Source organism: Colletotrichum graminicola (genome assembly GCF_000149035.1).
Source record: "Colletotrichum graminicola M1.001 genomic scaffold supercont1.36, whole genome shotgun sequence".
Lineage (NCBI taxonomy): Eukaryota > Fungi > Ascomycota > Sordariomycetes > Glomerellales > Glomerellaceae > Colletotrichum > Colletotrichum graminicola.
Window position 1 is genome coordinate 417,271 of NW_007361040.1, and position 14,353 is coordinate 431,623.

General features: G+C 55.8%; 2 protein-coding genes across 2 annotated transcripts; one reads left to right on the forward strand and one right to left on the reverse strand.

Annotated features, from left to right (window-relative positions):
* Positions 1 to 2,348: 2,348 nt before the first annotated feature.
* On the forward strand, positions 2,349 to 4,271 carry GLRG_08165 (glycosyl hydrolase family 10; the record flags this gene model as incomplete). Its single annotated transcript, XM_008098850.1, has 1 exon — positions 2,349 to 4,271. One exon carries the CDS (start codon positions 2,349 to 2,351, stop codon positions 4,269 to 4,271), a length of 1,923 nt encoding a protein of 640 aa, XP_008097041.1.
* A 3,648-nt stretch (positions 4,272 to 7,919) lies between these two features.
* GLRG_08166 (uncharacterized protein) lies at positions 7,920 to 9,399 on the reverse strand (the record flags this gene model as incomplete). The annotated part of the gene is made up of 3 exons (XM_008098851.1): positions 7,920 to 8,785; positions 8,879 to 9,309; positions 9,371 to 9,399. The coding sequence occupies 3 exons, from the start codon at positions 9,397 to 9,399 to the stop codon at positions 7,920 to 7,922; spliced, it is 1,326 nt and encodes a 441-aa protein (XP_008097042.1).
* Between the last annotated feature and the right edge of the window lie 4,954 nt (positions 9,400 to 14,353).

Sequence of the window (14,353 nt, forward strand, 5' to 3'; positions counted from 1 at the left end):
TCCGTCGACTAGCGATTTTATTCTCCTGGAGAGTTGAGTGCGCGGCTTTTGACTTGTGTCGGATTAGCACATTAGGCTAGCGAGAAGCAAAGTTCCTACCCTAAGTCGCGCGCATGTCCCCAACTATGTCAACAGTCTAGACGTACACAAATAACCAGCGTTCCGTGTGTTAAAGGCTAAAACGTTTCGCCCACTTAGTCGGGGTGCATATCACGCAGAAATGCCATGACTTGTAGGAACTCGTAAAACACGCCCGTCGAGTGTATCACTTTACGAGTGGGTAGCTTTTTCGGGCTGGCCGCCTTGCTAGCCCCCCCCCCCCCCCCCCCTGGCTGACCTGACCTAGGCCCACTCTAACCCTAACCCTATTAAGAAGGAGGGAACGTCAGGTGAGGTATAATTAATTCTTCTAAAATTTATAGATACAAGTTAGGGTTTGTAGTTAGGGTTAGTGGTTAGGGTCAGTAGTTAGTTTAGTGTATGGTATACATTTATTCTTTTAGTGATAGACAGAAGGGAGTAAGGGTTAGGGTTATGGATTGATCATGGATTAATATAGGATTAATCTATATTTTTGGGTGGGCCTAGGTCAGGTCAGCCAGGGGGGGGGGGGTACGTCAGGTGAGATGTACGGAGTATACCGATCAGCAACCCACCAAGCCCGTTGCAGGGGTTCCCATCCTGAGGTGGCACGGTGGCCTCTTGTACTATGGGCGTCTACGGATACTCTTTGTAGAGTCACCGGAAAGTCCCTTATTGAGTGTTCGTCCCGAGTCCACATTGAGTGTTCATCCCGAGTGCGTACTAGGCGCTGAAAGACTCACCGGCAGCAATTTATCGGAGCGTCTCTCACCCGCCGCTGCCGTTGCTTCTTTGACATGCATGTACCTGGATCATGTACGTTTGCCCGGCCATCGATGTGACCTACGGACAGGGATGATGTTGCCCCTTTCCTGAACCTGAAGCCAGCTCAAGTGGGGGGTGGTACGGTAAGGATCCCACCTTTTCCTCTTTCTGTCGATTCTTTGTTGTCTGACTTCCATATCAAGACTCGCTACCGTGATACGAAGACCGACCCCGACCAAAAAGAGTACAGATATTGGTGGGTGGAGGCCCCAGCTTATGTCCATAGCAACTAGATGCGCGCGCGTATTCATCTACGCCGTGGGAGTTCCAGTCCATTAGAGCTCGTCCTATATTGAGTATTGAGCATGGTACTCTCGCTGTATTTCCGTATAGTTGATGTTGTTGACCTACCTGAACGACCCCTACGGGGACCGACCGCCGTGTGTGAGCACCTCAGCTCCAATTCATTGCTCTGTAGTAATCTCGGCAAGTAGGTACGGATGCTTGCAAGCAATAAGCAAGCAGACTTCGGGCCGCCTGCATAGACTCACATGATGCATCAAGAGCGGTGCAACAGTCGCTCTAATACAACAAGCAGGTGCAACTCGGTGCTGGCGAGAGATTGGTTTATCGTGTCATTGTGCCATTGTCAGTGGGGAGACCTGCGGAAGCGGAGCACCGGTATAAGGGTCTCCCCCGTTCGGACGGTGATGCTCAGGACCAGAGAGTCATCCATCCCTTCAAGTGAGCGAGCGTACGGGTACGAGGCAGGCTTCGGTGCTTACCGGTAGATGGTCATAGAAACGGCCGAGCCGCCAAACATTCCCCCAATCAGAAAATTTGCAACCTGTCAACACGGGACGCAGGGGGGCCCAGGCTGGAGTCTGGACCTTTTCCTCCTGCGTTGCGATGGACTCGCCCTCTATCAGATGGGCCCTGACCCCGGCTCATCAGCGGCTTAATAGAGTCACATATATGATCCCTGTTCCGTTTACCCCTGAATTAGTTATTCATGTACAGGGTTGCATGCATACAGCAGGTAGCAAGAGATAGATTAACAATACAACCAGAGGTTAGTCCGGCACGACAACATGTGGGTTCCGTACCCCCCTGAGTGCGTCTCTCCCGGTGCTATATACGACGATGGGGCGAGGGCAGCGCTCGGTCTGGTTAGGCGAGGACCGGTTCGTCCCCATGGATGTTGATGCGGTTCCTCATAAGCGCTCCAGCTGCCATCATGGAGGCATGATCCCTCACCCTCTCTCTCTTTCTCTTCACGCTGTTGAGGTCATTCACTACTCTCGGCTTTGTCTGCATTTATTTGCTTTCCACCCACATTCGTTCTCCGTGCGTTGGTCTGTCGTTCGTCAGGCCTGAGGTAATACCAGCTTCGCGACAAGGAGCTCTCACCTTCGTTCTTTAGTGTGTTTCTGCCGCCAGCTCGACCGAATCAACTGTTTCATTCGTTTCATTGAAAAAGCCTCATTGTCACAACCGTCAACATGCGTTTCTCACCCGCCACTTTGGCCGGGCTGTTGGCTATCGCCGATCACGCCTCGGCCGACGGCCTACACGAGCTCGCCGTGAAGGCGGGTAAGAAGTATTTCGGTACCGCCACCGACAACCCGGAGCTCTCCGACTCGGCCTACACGGCCATTACCAAGGATTCGACCCTCTTTGGCCAGATCACGCCCGGTAACGGACAGAAGTGGGACTACGTCGAGGCCAACCAGGGCGTCTTCACGTACGGCTATGCCGATGTCGTGCCCGACTTCGCCGAGAAGAACGGCCAGATCCTGCGCTGCCACACGCTGCTCTACCGGGCCCAGACGCCTCAGTGGGTGACGAACACCAAGTGGACAAAGGCCCAGATGACGGCCGTCATCACGACGCACATCAACAACGTCGTGGGTCACTACAAGGGCCAGTGCTACTCGTGGGACGTGGTCAACGAGGCCATCGACGACTCGGGCAACTACCGCCAGGACACGGCCTTTTACAACGTCCTCGGCATCGACTACATCCCTCTGGCCTTCAACTTGACCCGCGCTGCCGACCCGGCCCCCAAGCTGTACTACAACGACTACAACATCGAGAACGTCAACGCGAAGCAGCAGAAGACGGTGGAGCTTGTCAAGTACGTGCAGCAGGCCGGCGCGCCCATTGACGGCGTCGGCATGCAGGGCCACTTCATCGTTGGCAGCATGCCGAGCCAGGCCGACCTCGAGAACGCCGCCAACCAGTACACCGCCCTCGGCGTCGAGGTCGCCTACACCGAGTTCGACATCAAGTTCACCAGCCTGCCGTACAACGCCGCCGGCCTCGAGTCCCAGGCCCAGTCCTACGTCAACGTCATCAAGGCCTGCCTCAACGTCGAGGGCTGCGTCGGCTGGACCATCTGGGACTGGACCGACAAGTACAGCTGGGTGCCCGGCACGTTCCCCGGCCAGGGCGGCGCTTGCCTCTGGGACGACAACTTCGAGCCCAAGCCCGCCTACTACTCTGTGTCCTCCGCCCTCGCCGCCGCCGCGACCGGTTCTCCCTCTTCTTCCTCCGCTGCCCTGCCGGCGACCACGTCTCCGGCTAGCAGCGCTGCCGTTTCTACTTCCGCCGCTGGCGCCGCCAACACCACCGCCCAGGCTGCCACCAGCGCAGCATCCGCTTCCAGCACCAATGCCGCGTCTGCTGTTCTCCCCTCCAGCCAGGCCTGGAACGGGACCGCTGTCATCCCTACTGTTACCGTTGTGCCCTCCGGTGGCGTCATCCCCACGCCTTTCCTCCCTCCCAACGCCACGGCTCTTTTCCCTAACAGCACCGTGACCTTCACCCGCCCTGCCCGTCCCGCCTCCAGCGTCGCTGGCGGTGCCTCCGCTGTCGTCCCCAGCGGCGCAGCTTCCAACGTCCCCGGTGGCGCCGCTTCTAGCGCTCCCGCCGGCGCCATCGGCGGCTCTGCGGGCGTTGAGCCCACGCAACCTGCCGGCGCGAACCCCACTACTCCTGTGGCCAACGGTGGCGGAAACGCCGCGAGCCCTACCCCTTCGGCCGGAGGTGGCCCCGACGCCGCCGTCACTCCGGCTCCCAGCTACACCACCACAACCATCTACGCGACCAGCATCTACACCGTCACCTCGTGCGCCGCCGACGTGCCTGACTGCCCCGCCAGGATCGGCAGCGTCACAACCGAGGTCGTCACCATCACCACGACCGTCCCCTGCACGCCGACGGCGCCCGCTGCCGGCGCCGGCGGCTTCGTACCCGGACACCATTTCGGCAACGGCACCATCCCGTCCGTCGGGCCCAAGCCGAGCACGTTGACCTCCGTGATGCTCGGCACGGCCGCGCAGCCCGCCGCGACGCCTTTGCGCGCGCCTTGCAAGCGCCGTCTTGCCAGGCGCCATGCCCTCGTCGCCACTGACGAGGCTTAAGAAACCCTCGTAGGGCCTTGTGGGCCAAGCACTGCGGCATGCGGAGTTTCAGCGAGGGAGTGATGTGAATGGGCTGTGTTTTGCGTGTTTCCCACCTAGCATCCATATTTCTTTACATAACTATCTAGTCCGTTTGACTGGTATATAATGAAATTATAATACCTTACCACCATGAACGTCCATTCATTCACGCTCTGTGTAAGAGGCAGGAGTTGTCTCACTACTAGTATGCATAAATTCCGTGAAGACACTTGATGACTTTCTTCCATGATCTGTTTTCGACCTAGGCCGTACCTTGATGAATATAGTCGCTCTGAATCCCCATAAACGCTCGAGTGCAGTTCGCCCGGTACATCTGTAATGTTGTAATATGTCAAAATCCGATGCTTATACATAAACTGTGACACCGTAGTTGTATAATAGAAGCTTGAGGCCAATCCTATGCACCCCAAAGTGGCGAACGCGTTACGGTCGTATGTCTATGACGGCGGTGTTTGCCTTTCGGAGGTACAGTTACTACATGGGCGGGGCAAGCTTGTTTACGAGCTCGCTGATTCATCGTCTATATCTATCACGTCAAGCTGCTATTGGCAATGCTTAGAATCGTCACGCCCATCTTACTTCAAAACCCCCTTGACATGTGCATTCTTGATGTTTAGGTAGGGATATACCCCACCACGCGGGTTCCAAACAAAAGAAGAAGAAAAAGACGGACCGTTTTCACCTTCTTTTGGTCATGGTAAACCCAAACGGGTTGATTGGAACCTGCGTGCCTATTCATCCCTCCATCATCACGTTAAGGTGTCTACACCGCATCGTCAAAAACTGCCTTGGCCAGATGCCGTTGGACGATTAATGGCGATCCGCGCGGTGAAGCCTCTTTTCAGATGGATGTAATCTCTCCAATACGGGGTGACCGTTGGACCGTGTCCGTCTCCCGTTTTTAGATTTGGCTCCCCGGTCCGGATCGGTCACTCCGCTGATCGGGAGGCATCTAGATTCGGGGCCACGTCGAGAAGCCCTGTTGTTCGTCCATTTGCGAAGCGTAGGGAGCTGCTCCGTCCGTTCTTTTGGTTTTTTTTTTTTTTTTTTTTGCATCTAAACCCCAGTCAATCGTTGCGAGTGGCCAGCCTAGACCACAACGCGTTTAACCTCTTTTAGTCCCTCAATCTCTCCAGATACGCATGGCTGATGGACCCCGGAAGCAATGTCCAAGGGAGAAGAGCAACAAGGGGTGGATGGTCTCACACTGACAACCCCCCGGCCCAAGCCCCCGCCTTCTCCTGAGCAGCCTCGCCAGGAACGGTTAAGACATCGCCGTCGACGAGGACGTAAAACCGGACAAGGGCCTTGAGGCTTCGATAATGAGGAATAGGGATCCCCTCAAATCAATGGCCTCAACGAGCACGACCCCGTCGAGCGCGAAGCCTCCATAATCTGAGTGGGTAACTACTGAAGCGATACCAGGTCCTTCAAGCAGCCCATCTTTGGCGAGACCAAGCCTTCCTGGCCTTTGTCTATCGTCTCAGTCGGTGTTATCCACACCGACATTTGAGAATGCGGCTCCCTACGTAGTGTGCGGGAAAGGGACCGAAGCTTGGTTGGTAAACGCGATGAGACGATGGCAAAATCCCAGCCGTCGGGTGTCCCTGGCCTTGACAATGAAAAGCGTCCCCCCCTCATTGCTTCGCGACGATAATAGGCCCCCAAGCCGATGGCGTGATTGAGTCGATAATCATGCCCTGTGTTTGACCCTGGGCGGGAAGCATAACAACACATCCAACGGTCCTCGCTTCGCAACCGGACGAGCAGCCTTTGCACCAAAGGTTGTCTTGAAAAAGCAAGTCGCTCTCACGAGTCTAAGCCAAACCGGGTAATCGCCATGCCATCGACACCGAAACAGGCACACACAGACACGTCGGCGGTTAAATGTAGCCGCTGCCAGACCATCCATGGGTGAACCGCGAGGATGGTCCCTCCACACGTCACACAGACTCTTTTGATCGGCATGTCACCGGAGAGGAGGGCTCATTTCGCGGCTACGGGACCCTTACGGTGACGCTGTTGAAGGTTCTCGCGCACAGGCAACGTCCCTCTGCAACGGCCCATGCTAACGTATCCAAACAGTCAGCAACGTAGACATGGGACGAAAGTCTGTTCGTCCACATGCGCATCCCGACGTCCTACTCCCGACGCCTATGCACAGAGTTGGCCTTCTGCCATGCAGCCATTCGCGGGTATGAGAACGGCAATCCTTCAACCCCCACCCCCCCCCCCCCCCAAAGCACACCGGGCGGTGATGGGGAACAGGAGCCGAGCCGAGTGGCCGGTCTTCTCGCGTCTTGTTTGACCGAGCCCCATCCCAGGAGCATGGGGCTCGGGATCGCCGGCGGGGTCACAGGTCAGATATCGACGTTCTCTTTGGTCTGACCACGTCCGACGCCGGGTGGGGGAAGTTTGGTAAAGATGGTCCAGAGTTTGGTGGTTCTAGCTGGACAAGCGCGGCAGAATAAGCTGTTGGCCCTCACTCTGATCGACCCGCCGTCGTTCTCGCGAATCGCAGCAACTTCCGATTGTGACCACAGCACGGGGACCGAAAACTCTGTGCACCGCTTCGTAGAGCCTCTGGAAACGAAGAATATGGATGAGGGGGGGAAGCGCTTGTTGAGCAGAGTTTAAACTATCCGCTCGTCCTCGCAATCACATCGCCCTACTGCCGCCGCCGCCGCCGCCGCCGCCTCCGCCAAGGCTCCTCTTGGCGGGCGGCGACCCCTTCACTGTCCTAGAGATCCTTTTTGCCTTCCCTCCCTATGCCTGTTCTCCTTCTGCGGCGGGACACTGGGCTGCGTACTTCGAGGTATCACCGCCGGCGTACGGCTCCCGTGTGAGGCCGGGCCGTGGACGAGGAGGTTCGGAAGGTGGATTTTTGTCTTTTTTTACCGGAGAGGCGACGGGAACGAACTAGGACGTGCGCGGAGGCTGAGCACGCCAGCACAAAAGGGTCTTGCTTCAAAGATAAAGTTATGCCAAACGTCGACTGCGCGTGAGTTGACAAGGGGGAGGGGGGTGTTGGTTTATAATCATCAGAGTTTAGATATAAGCATGTCGAGAACACAGCGACCGCGCATTGGTTAACGTTATATGGACTTGAGAGGTTGTATCAAGGTAGGTGGGTTTGCTCGAACTCACAGTAGCAGTATCTCTGGCCAAGACACACGAGCTAGTGAGTGAGCAAGTCCGAGGCACGGAATGGAGACATGCTGGGAGTTCTGAAGCTGGCGTTCACTAAGGGGGTGTTCCAATTTGCTGACCGGGGTTTGTTTTCCACTTGGAGTCACCGAACAAGTAAGCCCGGCCGTCGCTTTCACATCACAAGGTCGACCAGGCAGACTTCGGTTCCCATCAATTTCAATATGATTCTATGTACGGTTGTCTGGTCAATATCCACACTCGAAATAGGTGTCCGGCACTTTGGTATCGGCTTTATAATGAGCACTTGCCAAGGGGGGAGGGGGATCAAAGTCCGGTCCAACTTGCAGCAGCAATAAACTATGGGCTGTGGGAAGATTTTCGCGCTCCGGTTTCTCTCTTTTGTACAGATAATAATGAAACAAAGCTACCACTCCCTCCAAAAAAGGGCGGGCGCACTCATTTCAGGCCGCCGAACTTGATGCATCTCTCGATCCACCCCGGGCGCGGGGCATCGGCCGCGGGGGCCTGGTTCATGGGCCGTGAGGCGCCGGCGCCCCAGGTGCGCCATGTACTGTCGGTCCGGTCGGTGACCTCGGTCGGGGCCATGGAGACGCCGCGCTGGGCGAAGAGCGGCGCGGGCGGCTCCATCAGCCATGGCTCCCGCTGGTCGGGCTCATGCGGGGGCCGGTTCTGGTACAGGGACAGGATGGAGTTGGTGTCGTCGCGGGTCGACTGGCTGTCGGTGTCGTACCGGCTGGAGGAGGCGTACTGCGGGTTGTTGGGGTTGCCGGGTCCGGGGCTACCGACTCGGTCGGTACTCCGGTAGGCGGCGGGGACGGCAGGGACGGGTGGGGCAGTTGCGTTGACGGGACCGGAGCCGGGGCTGACGCTGCGGGTGGAGTAGACGCTGCTGCGGCCGCCCATTGGGTTCAGCTTGAGCGGGTGGTGGCGGCGGATCCAGCTGGCGATGGAGTTGCGGACATTGGGCTGAGCGACGGGGGCGGGCTCAAGGATGGGTAGCTGTCGGGTCGGGTCGACGCGCTTCTCGTCGAGGTAGCCCTGAGGGGTGAGCGAGTTGCGGTCCGGGTTGCCGTAGTAGCCGCCGTTCTCGGCGGCGTATGCCTGACCCATGAGTTCGGCCATGACGCTCGAAGGGGCCCGGCGGGAGGGGGCTGACGGAGGCGAGAAGGTCATGGCCGGGTCCCAGTAGAGGCCGTCGGGAGGCATGCCGCGCTCTTGCATCTGTCGGGCTCTCCGGCGTTTCCGGAAGCGGAGGAACCACCAGATGCCGACGCCGATGACGAGGCACAGGGCCGCGATGGCTGGATGGACCGGTCAGCAGATGCTACACGAGCACATGTCCCACGCGCAAACTTCTCGTTACTCCGATTGGTTGATTAGAAAGAGAAACGTACCGATGGTTCCAAACGCAATGGCGGTCGGCGTCCAGCCCACCTCGTTCGACCTGTCACGTCCCAGCCCGGACTCGTTTCCTCCTCTACTAATACCGTTCGTCGATTGCGCACCGGAGGCGGCCGTGGTCTGGGGAAAGGCGGCGGGGGCCGGTTGCGACGTGACGGAGGATCCGGCGGTTTGCTGGGGCTGGTCCGAGGAACCGGCGGATGAGATGGCTTGCGTGGGATCCGCCGGGTTGAAGGCGGGCGGCGGCGGCTGCTGGGACGGCGGCCGGGTCGGCTGGGCGTTTTCCGAAAACTTCGTTTTCGAGGGCGAGGGCGAGTCCTCATCGTCAGATGAATCTTCGTCCTTTTCCTTGTCCTTGTGGTCGTCGTCCCGGATCTCGATCTTCATATCATCCCTCCGGTAGCGCGGGCGGCGGATGACACGCCTATAGGTTCGCACTTTTAGTACCGGATCCCACCTATTTGCTTTCGATTCTGACGACCTACCTCCTCAGCGTGTCCGACGGAGCAACCATTTTATCTTTTTGTTTTAGTTTGGGCCAAGATGGAATCTGGTCTGGACCGACGAGTGAATCGATCTACAAAAGAAAAGGAGATTGCCGAGTCCACGGGTCGAATATAAGGTAACGGGAAAGGGGAAAAGAAAAAGGGTGTTATGAAAGTCGGGTCGTCGAGACACAGGATAGTTTGTTTAAAGCAGCTCAGCTGGGCAAAGTTTCCAGAACGGAATAAAGAGTAAAGGGCACTGCCTGCGAAGAGTCGGGAAAGGGAGAAGGGAATCAAGAGGCTTGGTTGGAGTATCGACAGACAAACCAAAAGAAGCTTCAAGCCATCTTGGCCTCGAGTGAGATGGAGGGTGGGAACAGGGAGGGAGATGTCGTCGAGAGTTAAAGGATGACAGAGTAGTGGTCAAGAGGGAAGATGGATAACGTAAGTGTAGGCGAGGCAAGGAACCACCAACAGGGGACTGATGGAGGTAGCCAAGACAAGTCTAACCGAACCATTCGGCTAGTCTCTTGTTCTTTTCATCCATACCCATACCTGGCACGCCGTTAGGTACTGCGTACGTGCGAGGTGCCCTCCAGAACCTGTCCGTGCAGCCGCCGTCTGGTCCATGTCATTGCGTCAAGAAGCGCTGTGGTCCAACACCCCGGCCGGGGGACTTGGGATTGTTTGCCTTTTGGAGAGTGCCATCGCCAATGGGGGGGGGGGGGGGGGGGGCGTGGGTGAGTGGATGCTGGGAAGATGCTGGATGGTGTGGTGGATGGGGGCATAGGTATGGCATTTCTGGAGCCACGAGACGAAAAGAGCAAATGGGAGGCCCGAGGACCCCCTGCAACCAAGATTCAGATGCTGCAGCAAAAGAAAACAAGCCTTGGGCAGATTGAGACGGCAGAGAGAGAGAGAGAGAGAGACGGAGGCCACTCAGGCAGCACGCAGAGAGACGGAGACATACCTACACAGAGTGACGCAGAGAGGCTCCCATTTGCCCTCGCTGAGTGTTTCTCCGTTTCAGAATGACTGCCAAGACTCCCGAAAACGACGTGGTGCGACACCCACTCCCCCCTCACTCCCCCTTTGGCCGGTGTCCCTAATCCACCACTGTCAGGACCTAGCGTTCCCGCCGCGGCTCGCCGGGGGTTTCTTCGCTGCCGGGGTGAGTGAATTTAAAGGAAAAACAAAAGAAACACAAAGTGCCGTCATGGACAGCGCCGACTCGTGCACGACTTAGACACGTACTAGAACATGGATGCTGGTGTGTACCAAAGCCGACGTGTACGGCCCGGCCGGGATCAAGCCAACCGTCGGGAACTATTCTATACACTAGTGACTAGGTAGTCAGTATAGTATTGTCCCGTTTGAGAGACAATGTGCAGGGGTGAATAGGCACGTGTATTGATTAGCTTTTGTACGCAATGTAATCCAGGCCAGTAATACTACCTACACGGCCAACTAGCCACTACGATAGCATGGCTACAAACCTATTGCTACCGTGACATTACATGGTACGCAGTGCTACCTATGGCTCTCTATGTAGTACTCCGTACGCATACTATCAATTGCTTGGAACGTAGCAGTGTTGCTCGAAACGTAGCAGATCGTCCGCGACCGACTGGGGGCGGGGGAGCTTCTCCGTCTGGAGAAGCGCGCGCGTTTCAGAGCACACCTACCACCTGGAAACATCACTCCGGGACGGTGGATCTAATCTTTTCTTAGTGACGGGGAGAGCTCCTTTGCCCCGAAGCCCTCTCCCCGTCAAGCCTGCGAGACCGCCTCTCCAAGGGTGACTCGAGTCAAGCCCGGCGGGCTGTGGTGCTGTGCATCTCGTATCACCTGTGCTCCGTCTCTCGTACCGTGGTATCCGAACTCGGTTCCGAATGAGGAGAGCAGCGGAGGGCCAGATCGGAAACACGACTCTCTTCTGCCGCGGGGGGTCAAACACCCTGTGCCAAAGCCTCCAGAACCACAGAGAAGGCTGAGTGGCAAACGCCATGTCTCGAGAGTTGACAAATTGACAGCTTGGCGTGAGCCAAAGGAGAAGCTGTCTCCGTTCTCACGGCTGAGATACGGGATGCTCGAGCCAACCAGCCTCTAGTCTAGGTATTAATCAATCCGGAGCCCGCTTCAGAAACCCACCCCCAAGGCGCTCAATCAATGCCTAACTGATGCATCCTGTTGGGACTCTTCCCTGTCCTGCCATGCTCTGTTTTTCCTTGCATCTGTGGCCTCCTCAAAGCTTGCTTTCTTTCCCGCTCGCGAGTCTGTGCATAATAGCTGGGGGGCTCGTCTGCAGGTCCTCCTCCAGCGACGGCCGATCCCTCTTCGTGGGCGAGACACGTTAGTATGAACCAAGGCGATGCCCTCGTAGATCATGTCGCTCTCCGCGACAGTAGCCCAGAACAGGAAATAAAAGGGGTAGTCTAGAAAAGTTTAACAAACTCCACCCCCCTCCGTAAGGCTCTTCGTCTCTTTGTTGACACTAAATCGCAGCAGGCCATCTCATCTACTTGAAGCCAACCGTCGCCCAGGAACCCGACAGGGCTTTCTCTCTCTCTCTCTCTCTCTCTCTCTCTCTCTCTCTCTCTCTCTCTTTATCTCGTTTCCATGTGGCTAGTTGGGATGGTTTTTCATGTACGTAAAACACTAGTGCTCCAGAAAACACCGTCAGCGACAAAAGCTTGGCACCGCGGACCCGCGACAAATGGGAGGGTGGAAGCAACATCGTAGATGGGCACGGAGGCTCAAGCGGACACTGCTGCTCCATCCCTCAAATGAACCCTCGAAGGCGTTGCCACGAGTCGAACCTACCCCAACTCAGCTTGAGTCGACCCAGCAAGTTGGCTCGATTCTGCTCCACGTTCGGATCAACGCAGGAACGTGTCTGTTTCTTTTTTGTTTCCAAAGGGCGGTAAGGCAGCGGCCGCTCGAAGCCGGTCAACCTCCTAATGCGGTAGTGAATTCATTCCAATAGTGTACAAGCTTAGAAGGCTTTTGGCATTATCCTTCCATCTCACGCGCGCGCGCGCGCACACACCTTCTTCGGCATTATGCCGAGTGTCCTCGATTCAGATGCCGCTTACTGAGTAATACTCCGTAGAACGTGGCAAACTCCCGGAACCCGGGAGCCCTGCCGTCTGACATCACTCCGGAACATGTCGGAAAATTAGCGGGCGGGCCAGCTCTGAGGTGGGCTGACCACATTCTTGTTCATCTCTTCATATCTAGCGTGGCCGTTTTAGATAGAATACTGCCTTGCGCTTCTCTGTCTCTGGTCAATCTCCGTCGGTCAAATATATTCCACGGGGGGGGAAAAAGTAGACATGAGCGACACTGCTCCGACTTGTCAAGGTGGGTTACAGACGCGGGACCGAGGCGAATCCCGCATTGCGTGTCATTCACGCCGGCCGGAATGAGCAAAACGCGAAGAGCGCGATGAATGCCACCCATCCTAGGACGAACACGTTCGTCGTCCAAGGCTTACAGTCAGACATTTTTTTCCGTCTCCAGAGTCAGAGCAAGGTCCGGCAGCAACTCGCGTCGCCCCTCCTTGACCACAAGCGTCTCACATCTCACAGAAGAAAATAAACCGGGTAGGCAGCTTTAGCCCTCGAGAAGGGGTTCGCGCAGCCTCATCCTCGATCAGGGAAATTTTGCGACATCAGTGGAAGTAATGAAACTGCTGCAGGATGCCATCTGCAGTTGAGATGTGTTGTACTGCATAAGGCGTTAATTGCTGCTTGCGATTAACGGCGTCGTTTTTGCGACAAGATGGAAATGGTGATCGAGTCCAGTCGGGCCTCAAGGCCGCGGCACACTCCATCCCATTTCCCGAAAATAACAGGTCCTAATTATGCCTGAAATAATAGAGCTGCAAGATTTCTACATCCATCGGGCTTATGAAAACCAGCTCGGGCAACGTAGAACGTGAATCCATCTCGTTATGGCACTATAATTGGCCAACACCCCGAGCTGTTGCTGCATGATCGGTCCATGAAGCTCACAGGCCACCATATCACAAAAAGAAACAACCGGGTGTAAACTATAATTATCTCGCGCACTCGTATCACACGGCAAGACAGAAGGCTCAGCCTCTTGTGTTACTGAGATGGCACATGACATAAACTCGAGACCGTCGGGGTTTGCCAAAGGCCCCGAGGCTGTACCGCTTTACTGTCATCATCACGTTTACCACCCATTACTAATCACCTTGGTTATAAAAGTTGAGGTATCAGTCTTGTAAGTTGTAGCCTCTGGCCAATGGATATGCAAGATAAGTCTTGGTGTCCGCTTTGGAAGCGCTCAATGTCTTATAGATATTTCTACCCAGTGCCCACTTCGCATGGCACCGCGTATTCGTTTCCGTTCTTGTCGTCCTACTCCGTAATGTGCATTATTTTCAAAAAAAAAAAAAAAAATTATTTGTACCTGCTCTCAATGTCGCAGGGCAATTCAATTAATTGCCTCGATGCTTCGCCAAACGACTGACGTGGACGTCTATAAGCTCTACGCTGAAAAAAGTACCCCCCAAAAGTTCCAGTCTGGGTTCATGAGAGACGACTGTCCAATCTAACAGGTCATGATGCCTTGTCACTGTGCTACCTGATTGTGAATGGTGGCTGTTTATACGAATGAATGACTGTTCAACTCCAGTAAAGTAATGCAGGGCCCCTTGACAACAACTTGAACGATTAACATAAGCATGTCGCCCTTATCAGTCTTTCGAGAGACCCCCGATACTTACGTCATTCGCAGGTTTATAGTTGCTGCTCTGATCCGGCGATCCCTGAGAGCCACCTTTTATAGCCTATTGCTTGAACTTCACGGTAATTCCAATTCCAATCTAGGCTGACTCAACAAGGTATACCATTTTCACTTCAGGCCTCAAGTCTACAAGATTTACCTGCGATGCCCCACTTTGCCGCCGCGCGAACTCGACTATCTACACCCGAAATCATAGACAGAACGAGG